The following is an 11856-nucleotide window of genomic DNA, read 5'->3' as shown; positions in this document are numbered from 1 at the left end:
TGCCCAGAAACTGTAGAATTCAGGTAAGAATCATACCAAAGGAGTATGAATCAAACATACTAAAATCCTATAGGAGTTGGAGTCAGTATCGTATTCTTGACAATTCAGCAGCCTGGTATTTAGAAGTATACAGAATAACACAACTCTTGTAAGGAGGGAGGGTGCACTGATGACATAAGACCCTCCGTGGGCGCGCTAGTGTAATGCAGAATGAAGATCTTATTATGGTATTGTTACTTTGGAACCATTATTAATAAGCTCAAAGTGCGCTATCTCTAAAACTTTTCATACTTGGCACCCTACCCAAAAAACCGGTTTCCGGGTATATACCCAAAAGGAAAACAATCTCAGTCACTTTTGTAACTCGGTAAATCCAAGTCAAAAAACCACTAATCTAAATTAAATTTAGTTTAAATCTTGTCTAAAAAGCAATCGGATTTCTTGGACTTGTCCCAAATAACTTAAGAAACGGAGAGTATCTTTACACCTATACAACACGGTAAATATAACACGAAGTCGGTACTAGAAATTAAGAATATTAACTACTTACCATATTGTATTTGTGGAGGTATAAACTGAAAATACTGCCGAAAAATAACGAAGCATAAACAAGTATTAAAAGACACTCCAGTGTTTATGAAGCTTTCATTAAATTTTCTGAGCAAAAACTAGCATGAAGAGCACAAGTTAATAGGTGGTGGCTTAATTAGGTGACATTCCTGACATTGAAATACTGAAGTAAGGTATAATTGAATATGGATTTTATACGTCGAGTTAAATGGATATTACCTTTAACTCTTGTGTTTGTTGTGACTGTTGGAGTGTTGCTGGGTGTCTATAGAGCTAAGGATGGTCGGATCGCTGCGCGACTTCATCAGGATGAAATTTTTGGGAATGCCAGGAGACCGTAAGTAGCTTTTACTAATTTCCGTCGGAAGTTTGTCAACCCTGACAGGCAAGTTGTTCGACTCCCATATTATTGAGATAGACTAGCTAAGAAATAGGTTTAGTATAAGCAACAGAATTTCTTCCTGAACTCAAATATAAAATTCATTCTGTTAAAAATTTACTTTAACCCCCCCCCCCTCTATTGGTCAAATCTGTGCCCTGAACCATATGTATGTAATTAATTTACCCTGCTTCACTCTTCTTAAAGTTGATTTAACGGTTTATCAAACATACGGAAAATGCTTTGCATATGCACAATTCAGGGTATATACCTAATAATTGACCATTAAGGGGGGGGGGGTAAAGTAAATTTTTGATTGAAAAATGCTATAAAAGGATTCGGGATGAAATTCTGCTTCTAAGAGTAGGTCTATTTTTTAGCTATCTCAATATTCTGGGAGTCAAAAAATGTATCTATTGAAACTCGTTTTCTGTTTCTTTTTTTTCTGTAGTATTTTAATGGCTACTTCTGCCACTTAATTGATAATATGTGTATGACCCGTGGTATAGCCCGGTCCTTGATGACTCAATTGTGCTTTTAGGAGCAGACTGTGGAGATAAATATATGGAATTAGGGCTGGCCCCTCCGCCGGCTGCCTTAAACTGAATTTCTGGAATCAATGTAGTACGCCTGCTCCCCTTAAAAGGATTTTTTCTAAATTATGGGGAGTTGCAAAATATCGCTGCTGGAGGGAAGTCCAATCTCCTTTTTCTCCGTGCTTAACCTCCACAATTTAACATTTCTGTGTTTTCGAAAATTTTATGTTCCTAGAGATTAGCATCTACAATTGAACTTACCGTGATTAGGGGCGTAATTTGCTATGGGCAAGGGAAGGGGGCATTTGCCTCCTCAATCAACAAGTTTGCCCCCTTCAGACCTCAGTTTGCCGGCTTTGCCCCCAAGCTGAAATTTAGTTACTGAAAATAAATCTTGTCAAAATTAATTGTGTAATTCAAGCATCCAGAGAAACAGGTCAGTTTTCGTTAGTATATCTTTGCCTTTATAGTAATATATGACTCATTTTTCAGTTTTCACTATCATTTACACTTGATATAGAAAAATTGGCCCCAACTTTGCCCTTCCCTCAGGTTTTCGACAAAATTACGCCACTGACCCTAAGTACAGCTAAATCCGGCTACATGGGGCAGAAAACGGCTATTTTTTCCGGTTTTTAGTCACTTTAAACAATAGTGGTTGCTGCTGAATGAATTCTGTGTAGAAATTTTAAGATGTATCTTAACTATCTAGGGTGCTATTGTAAGACATAAAGAGAGGTCTTATAGTAAACTGAGATGAACCTGTAACACATTATAAATATATATATGAACTATACTGTATATTAATCTAAGTACTGTACGTGACTTTGATATCGATTGTCAGCTGAACGATAATTCAATATTCTTCTTCAGAATCATGATCTATTTCGTTTTAAAGATAGTACTCCGTGTTATACTATCTTTATTCCGTGTTATATCGTGTTATACTTCAAGTTAATAAAGACGAGAAAAGGGAACAAAGAGATTGATCTTTTTTCCGAGCATAGCATTTAAACTACGCTAACAAGCTGAGCTGTTTGTAGGGCTGGTGGTGGCTGGTGATAGGTTAGGCCTAATTAGAGCACACCCCTCTTGACTCTTTTTTTGGGTAAAGGCTAAAAGCCTTATCAAAATAGCAATAGTTTATGTTCGTTTTGAATTGAAAGTGACAAAAAGTCAATACTACACGCCTAGACGTTGACATTTTTCTAGAAGTGACATTTTTTTTTTTATAAAAAAACATTTTTTCTAAAATTTAATTTATTAGTAACTCCCAGCCAATTACTAATCTTCAGCTCTGAAAACAATACTGCGACCCTATGCAACGGGTACCTGAAGGGGTTATTTTTCATTATACAATCAGCTGGTAGGTTTGTTACTATAAACTGAAGTTCGTTGGCTACGTATTATATTTAGATTTATTTTTGTCCTGAAGTTATTACGTGGGTGCCTCCAGGGGAAGGGGGCGGAGGCATTCTGTCCTTTCTTAGAGGGTCGAGAACAGGAAAATAAGACTTCCCGGGATTTCTTTCTGAACTCTGTGCTTTCCTCTCTTTTTTTTAAGCGAATTTTTTCGAGCTTTTTTTAAGAGAATTTTTTTAAGCTTGTCGCCTAGATGAATAGGATATTTTTTAAATTGCGAATAATATAGAAATTCAAAGATAAAGAATATAAACTCTTGTTTCAGAATCGAACTAACCTTGAAACGACAGTTTGCTCACAAGCAAGCATGTGTCAGCGTAGAAAGTGACGTTTGGAGCGTCGTTAAGGCCCAGGAAAAGAACTGAATATCTACCATGTGTGCTACCCATTTCCGATGCCCAAATGTTGTTACCTTTTTTTAATAACGACCAACAGCTTTTAATCATCTGAATGGACATAAATAGAGCTTATCAAGCTAAAATTGGCATTTGTCGATTAATCCAGGTGTATTTACAGCAGACCCGGCCTTCAATACTTATTTTAAAGTTCACGTCCGTCTCCAGCACTTCATTGACTGTCGCTAATAATTTTCACTGGAAACTTTTTTAACCAGCATTTGTTCTACTGAGTCTCACGATTTTTACACTCCACAAAGAAAACTTTTAGTTTTTTAGTCCGTTTTTTTTTGAAAAGATCTACCTAATAAAGTCTCTTGCACTCAGTCTAAGGCTGGGTTCAAAGATATATAACCTTCAAAAACCTTAAAAAAAACGGACCAACTTTCAGCGTTCACGCTTTGTTAATTCCAAAAGAATGGAAACAAAGTTGAGCTGTTCCTCATAGTTCATTATTTTTGGAAAAAGATAAAGCAATTAATAAACGGGAACAAGCCCAAAACATTGATACTAGGGAGGGGTGGCTCAACGGTGAAAAGTAGCTTTTATAGCTATGGATCACCCAAACGTGATTATTCCAGTGTAGAGTATACCTCTATACTCTGGAGGTTTGTATCAGTGGGGTTTTGTATACCTCACTACATAGGAGAAGAAGACGTTCTTTTGATTAGGGATGATTCCTGCTGCTATCACTGCTAAGCCGTTTGAAGCCAACATGGCCGCGTAGTCTCTTTCCATGTTTCCTCAGAATTCTTTTCGAAAGTAATATTTGCTGCTAATCTAAGACTACCGTGAGGGTCACCACTCGAAGTTACTCACCATCACAGCTCTGACTAGATGAAGTCATGAGAAATATATCCGCTATGAGAACGTGAGATCAAGATTTTTTCTTCGGCTGTATGTTCGAAAAATTAAGCTTATAGTGGAGCAGGGGAATTAAGTTTATAGTGGAGTAGGGACCTAGAACCCTAGCAGGGTACCTGAGCATTCCCAGCCTTTTACATTCAAACTATCCTTATCGGGATACTGTATCTGTAATAATTAACAGTAACTTCTGTTGTTTACTGCTCAGTGTGTGAAAGTAAAGAACCCAACAGAATTACCAGAATTATAAGTTCAAACACCGCTGACCGACAGGTTTTAACAAATATGTTGGAACACTTATACCAACGCGTTACCGATTGGATTTAAAAAAAAGCTAGTAAAAGTAAGAATGACAGCACTAGACCCTTAAGGTCCGAACCGGCGGTGCTGATCTTTCAAAGACAAATATTGTCAAACTGGGAGCAATAAATTACTGACAACAATAACGATAAATAATTGCTTATAATTCACTCTCCGTCCTTCCCTAAATTTGTAATCATAGCAAAATAGCAGCTTGCCATCCCAAGACTTCTAGTAATTAGAGTAACGGATTGAGTTCTGAGCAAGGTGAGTTGGAGCAAATATTCAGGGATGGCAGCACCATGTCTCTTTTTTTGGTTGTATTTTAACCGTTTTGCTTCTGTTATATTTGGTTGTATCTAACCATTTTAACCGTTTTGTTTGTATTCAAACCGTTGTTCCCTTTTAACTAAGCAATCCAATTGCTAAGATATCCTGGCTAAGTGGTTGGCGTGCTGGTTTGACAATCCTTTGTCTAAGGGGAACGGGTTCGATCCCTGTCGTAACCAGTTATTTAATTTGGTATGGGAGTCAGTGGTGAGACTGCAAGCTCAGCCAGAGTCGACCCAGCTCTGAAAGGGTACCTGTAGAAATCTGGGGAAGGTAAGCAGGAAGGGTGTGTAAAAGCTCAGGATGGCTGGCCCCCAACCCTCCCACGAAATAGAGATCATCACCGCTGGTTTGGACCTTAAGGGTCTAGTGCTGCCATTCGTACTTGGCTAACTTTTTTTAATCCAATCGGTAACGTGTTGATATAAGTGTTCCAACGTATTTGTTAAAACCTGTCGGTCAGCGATGTTTGAAATTATAATTAATAATAAATTGACTAGAAGCTACACACTCTCTATTTGGCTGTAAAGAAATTAAATGGAGTAATAACAGTATTTTTGTGCATTATCATATGCCTCAGTTCAGCTAGAAAATGACAATGAAATAGCATCGGCAAATCTTCAAATCTTCGAGATGATTGTTGACTGTTCTCCTTTTTTTTCTTTTTTTTATGGTAAGTTTTTGACATCCTTTTTGGACGAGCTGTATTCACTGATCTCTACAATCTGAGTTATTGGCAATATAATTTAGCTAATACAAGGTAAACTTCAGACACAATTGGTGCCTCTGAAAGCCCCAGAGAATTTAATCTGAGGTCTGCGGTTGAGGTCTGAGGTTTTCTTATAGAAACGGCTTAGAAGTAATTTACATTTATTCAAATATATGGAGAGGCTCCCCTAAAGCTTATTCAAAATTTGGACTTCCACAATAAAAGAATTAAACAAACATGTTTGTCTTGTGGGCCGTTTCTAGTGTAATGAAAAATATGGAATAAACCTATTGAATAAAGGTTCTACATCTTATGCTTTAATAGGATATGTCAGATTAACTATTGCCAGCGACAGTAATAGTGGAAAAAAGGCCCTCAGTTGTAGGGGACTTGAATAGTTGGGCCTTGCGCATGTTTTTGTGATAACTCATTCCTTAGAACATGATAGAAGTGGTGTCTGCGGATACGACTAGGGCTCAACTGGAAGACCATTAGGTGCTTATGTATTATAGCAACCCCACTAAAGAAGCTTGATCTGATCTATCTGCGTAAAACCGATTTGTCTGTCTGTATTTGGAACCACTTGCTTGGGCAGAGTGAGATTCTATATAGGTAGCCTATATTTTTATTAAATACTAGCTGTTGGGGTGGCGCTATGCGCCACCCAACACCTAGTTGGTGGGGGCGCTTCGCGCCCCCCCAGGCCCCCCCGCACGCGTAAGTCGTTACGCGCCATATTAATTACGCGCCATTGTGTCCCACCTGTGAATATATATATATATATATATATATATATATATATATATATATATATATATATATATATATATATATATATATATATATATATACATATATGTATATATATATATATATATATATATATATATATATATATATATATATATATATATATATATATATATATATATATATATATATATATATATATATGTATATATATATATATGTATACATATATGTATATATATATATATATATATATATATATATATATATATATATATATATATATATATATATATATATATATATATATATATATATATATATATATATATATATATATATATATATATATATATATATATATATATATATATATATATATATATATATATATATATATATATATGTTTTTAACTACATAAAACTTGCGAATATACAACATTCTTCGCTGTCCCATTCTCTGTGCATATAAATAGATTGTCAGGTTTACTGACTCTTGAACATGCAACATATAATTGTCCATGGGAAAAACAATCTGTATTCAGATCTATACCTCATTATTCTAATGATTGCCCTTGAGCTTTGTTGATGGTGATTGCTAATCGAACATTCCCTGTGTCCCCGTCGTCATTTATATATCCCCTTGTGCCCCCCGGCGTCCCCGTTCTAGTTGTGTCCCTGTGTCCCGGTCGTCATTTATATGTCCCGGTCGTGATTTGTGTCCCGGTGTCCCAGTCTGTAATTTCTCTTTGAGTGTCCCGGTCGTCATTTATATTTCCTGTGTCCCGGTGTCCCGGTCTGTAATTTCATCAGTTGACAAACATGACGTCAGTCGACAAACAACTTCATGACGACATACAGCTCAATCCTTATAATGACGTCAGTCGACAAACATGACGTCAGTCGACACACAAACATGACGTCAGTCGACAGACACACAGACAAACAACTTATTTTTATATATATAGATTTAGTATATAGAGCAGGTATTTTGGTCAGGTTAGATATTTGATATAAAGCGTTCTGGGTTGCTTGCTTTCCATACTTCTTCCTAGTAGTTTCCATTATTTTTTCACTAAACATTTTTATCATATTTAGTTATATTTCATTATGATGAACCTAACTTCACTTCCTGAGTGGAGTCACTGTAATACAGAAGTACCGACCATTGTAGGGGACTCAAATAATTTGACCCTGTGCATATTTTTGTGATAACTCATTCTTAGAACATGATAGAAGCGGTGTCTGTGGACACGATTTGGGCTCAATTGAAAGACCACTAGAAAATTTACCGCGTTGGGCATTTCTACCGAACTAGGTTGTCCAAGAAATCGAAAATATTTTTGCATCGTTTTGAACGTGAGAAGCCCCATCCAAGAGGAATATTCAGAAATAAATGGAACGCCTATGTGAAGTATTAGGCTGGAAGGACTTTGGATGCAGTCCGTGTAGACATGGACTATGATGGATGATGATGGACTATGAGGACTGTGACTATCATGCTCTGTTAAGCGTTTTGCTGGACAAGAGAGGAGAAATCCATTCCGTGACTACCCAAGATACTCTGCACTCAAGCTGAACTAGTGCCGTGAGTACTCGCGGTAGAGTGCTAGCAGAAGTTTATTGTAATAAAGTGCTGATTATCAAACAGTTCGTGGTAACGAACTGTAGTAAGGAGCGACCCGGCTCAATAGTAACCAAATCTCTAAAAAATTGAATTTTGATATCGATAGCTACATCAAAAGAATCGCATTTTAATGCTGATTTTAAATATATAAGTTTCATCAAGTTTAGTCTTACCCATCAAAAGTTACGAGCCTGAGAAAATTTGCCTTATTTAGGAAAATAGGAGGAAACACCCCCTAAAAGTCGTAGGATCTTAGTGAAAATGACACAATCAGATTCAGCGTATCAGAGAACCCTACTGTAGAAGTTTCAAGCTCCTGTCTACAAAAATGTGGAATTTTGTATTTTTTGCCAGAAGACAAATCACGGGTGCGTGTTTATTTGTTTGTTTTTTTGTTTTTGTTTTTTTTTCCCAGGGGTCATCATATCGACCAAGTGGTCCTAGAATGTCGCAAGAGGGCTCATTCTAACGGAAATGAAAAGTTCTAGTGCCCTTTTTAAGTGACCAAAAAAATTGGAGGGCATTTAGGCCCCCTCCCACGCTCATTTTTTCCCAAAGTCAACGGATCAAAATTTTGAGATAGCCATTTTGTTCAGCATAGTCGAAAACCATAATAACTATGTCTTTGGGGATGACTTACTCCCCCAGAATCCCTGGGGGAGGGGCTGCAAGTTACAAACTTTGACCAGTGTTTACATATAGTAATGGTTATTGGGAAGTGTACAGACGTTTTCAGGGGGATTTTATTTTGTTTGGGGGTGGGGCTGAGGAGAGGGGGCTATGTTGGAGGATCTTTCCTTGGAGGAATCTGTCATGGGGGAAGAAAAATTCAATGAAAAGGGCGCAGGATTCTCTAGCATTACTATAAGAAAACAATGAAAAATAAACATGAAAACGTTTTTTCAAATGAAAGGAAGAAGTAGCATTGAAACTTAAAACGAACAGAGATTATTACGCATATGAGGGGTTCTAAAAATACTTTAGCATAAAGAGCGAGGTATTTAGGAGGAGATAAATACCTCGCTCTTTATGCTAAAGTATTTTTAGTAATTTCAACTATTTATTCTACGGCCTTTCTGATTCAGGGGTCATTCTTAAAGAATTGGGACAAAACTTACGATTTAGTGTAAAGAACGAGGTATTAACGAGGGTACAAACCCCCTCATATACATAATAATAATTAAAGAATATAAAAGTTTGTTACGTAAGTTAATTCTAAAGTTACGTATATTTTTTGCTAATAAAAAAATTCGTTAAAATTAAAATTAATGGTTGCCTTTTTATGTAACCGAAAAATTGCATGGCAACTAGGCCTCCTTCCCCATCCCATATTTCTCAAAATCGTATGATCAAAACTAAGAGAAAACCATTTAGCCAAAAAAGGAATTAATATGCAAATTTCGTTTGAATAGTTTACGTGTGGAGAGTCAAAATCAAACATGCATTAATTCAAAAACGTTCAGAAATTACATAAAAAAAACTAGGTTTTTTTTTAACTGAAAGTAAGGAGCGACATTAAAACTTAAAACGAACAGAAATTACTCCGTATATGAAATGGATTGTTCCCTCCGGAATCCCTCGCTCTTTACGCTAAAGTTTGACTCTTTGCCACAATTCTGCTTTTTAAAACAATTAAAAGCTTTAGCGTAAAGAGCGAGGGATTGCGGAGGGAACAATCCATTTCATATACGGAGTAATTTCTGTTCGTTTTAAGTTTTAATGTCGCTCCTTACTTTCAGTTAAAAAAAACCTAGTTTTTTTTATGTAATAGCAAGATGGAGCGACCTCTCCTAGCTCAAACTAGCACTAACATTGGCTGAAATAGATTTTTGGACGGAACTGGATCGTTTTCCAGACCGAATGTAGAAGGATACGCTAGCCTTCCATATTTTTTCTATTGAGGTCACATTAAGACAGTGTGTTCTGAGAAAGTGGGAGGATTATTGCTTGACTCGGTGAAGTCATTATGCAGGATTGCAACTGAAAGCAGGACTGCTTTTAAAAGGTCATGAGCAACTTTTTACTACGTTTTAAACATTACATTAGGTTAAATTAGAGTCACCTCAAAAATCGGCTTCGGAATAAAGAAAAAACCCTACTATTCTCAAATTAAATATGATAATATAGATACAATGGAGTGCCTAAATTTTTATTGAATTTTAATCATCGGGCAAAAACAAACGAAAACTATCGAAATTTGGGGACTATTTTGAAATTGATATGTGTTGGAGACAGAGCCATATCCTGTATTTTTGTTTTGGGGAATGCTGTCGTTTGGGGAGAGGGGGTAACGAAAAACATTAAAATACGTATAAAATGTGTTCAATTTTTACAAGTCGGATAAAACATTTCGGGAGGGGGTTCAAACCCTCTACCCCCCTGGATACGGCCTTGATTGGAAACATTTATTATGCTGTACAGATAGATTTATTATACCAAAGAATATAGCAAGTGTAGACGGTCAACCTTAAAAGTAAAAACATGTGAGAAGGGGTGGCAAAATTTCATTATTAAAACCAAAAAAAAGCAAACAAACAAGTTGAGCAGGGCACTGCCGAACATTACACACTTGCTGTTGCGGCTAACTTAACATTAGAATCTGTCATTACCTCCTTGTTTGTCTCCAAAACAATGGTCGACCGTCAAATTTTTGGTGACGGAAGCCTTCCAGATCCAAGTTTAGCCTAATGATTAGTTTCTGAAATAAAATAATATGCAATTTGTAGAGAATGAAGTGCAAATTTACTGATGGGAAAGAAGATCCAGGTTCTCTTACTGAAAATCTTCTTTTCTACAGTACTGAATTGACCGTATTCTAGTCCAGCCTGTACTGTAGATTAATATACATAGGTTTTCTTTTTGTTTATCATCATCGCTAGTTGTGTTAAGACCTAATCACAATGAGATTTTGTTAATTTCGAAATTTAGCTAGCGCCAATTTGAGCCAATCAAAATTTTTCGATCAATCAGAAAATTCTATGAAAAATGTGATTGGCTCAAATTAGCGCTAAATATAATCTCATTGTAAACGGGCCTTTAACAAAAAAAAAAAAAACTAAAAAAAGTAGTATGTTACCTGTTGTAAGTTTTGCGAAAGTATTTTGTCCCCTTCTCCTTGGAACATGAAACAAAACAGGAAAGACTTGCCAACTATGTAGAAAGTTGCTCTCAATTTATTAAAACGTACTGACTTAAGAAAATTGGCCGGGTCTCTGGATTAAGATACTGGTTGTATAACATCATATTATTGTTTTCAGAGCTGAAAGTCAGGGACATTAGATAATCTTATTACACTGGAAAACTTAAGATTCATTAGAATGCAAATCTTATTCTCAATGGCTATTTTCTGGCCAATCATAAGCAATTTTATATCCTTATTTTAAATAGCTTTCGCTACAGAATGACAATGTAAAATAGATCTAAACTGAATAAATACAACCAGTTGCGTTAATCTCTTCAAAGCTCAAACAGGTCTGGCAAATGAAATTTTATTTAGAAATTGGCTCTTTTCACATTTTGTCAACGCACTAGGCAACCCTGTCCACTAGCCTGAGAAAAACTTTTTCAGTCTTATACAAGGTTTGATGGTGACGAGATAGGTTATGTTGGGGTTTTAACCCATTTCAGACATTTATAACTCAATTTAACCTAATAAATAACTTTAAGTTTTACTATCGAAGCTTGCATACGACTGACAAAGCTGATCGGCAAAGCTAATTGAATCTAAGAGAGAAAAAAAATTCGGACATTCACCGGTAAATTTCGACATTAACCCGATTTCGGACATTCACAGTCCGGACATACAGTAGCAGAAAAGCGTCTTGGCATACGTAAGGAAAAGGATCAGGTTTTTTTTTCGCAGGAACTATATGAAGACGCGAAATAAAACATTTTGAGGAAAATAGGCAGACATAAGTAGAGAGCAAGAAAATAAGACAAAAAACATTGACATAATTTTCTTCATGATCATCACA

General features: G+C 36.1%; 1 protein-coding gene across 1 annotated transcript in view; it reads left to right on the top strand.

The window, feature by feature from the left end:
• The first annotated feature begins 345 nt into the window (after nt 1-345).
• LOC136039568 (uncharacterized) overlaps nt 346-11856 on the top strand; it is an 89343-nt gene continuing 77832 nt past the window's right edge. The window contains exon 1 of the mRNA XM_065723409.1: nt 346-907. Within this exon, the coding sequence (XP_065579481.1) occupies nt 756-907 (152 nt within the window). The 5' untranslated portion in view covers nt 346-755. The remainder of the gene's footprint in view (nt 908-11856) is intronic.

Source organism: Artemia franciscana, chromosome 19, assembly GCF_032884065.1.
Source record: "Artemia franciscana chromosome 19, ASM3288406v1, whole genome shotgun sequence".
NCBI classification, from domain to species: domain Eukaryota; kingdom Metazoa; phylum Arthropoda; class Branchiopoda; order Anostraca; family Artemiidae; genus Artemia; species Artemia franciscana.
The sequence above is the reverse complement of the archived record's forward strand: the minus strand, read 5'-3'. Positions and strand labels throughout refer to the sequence as shown.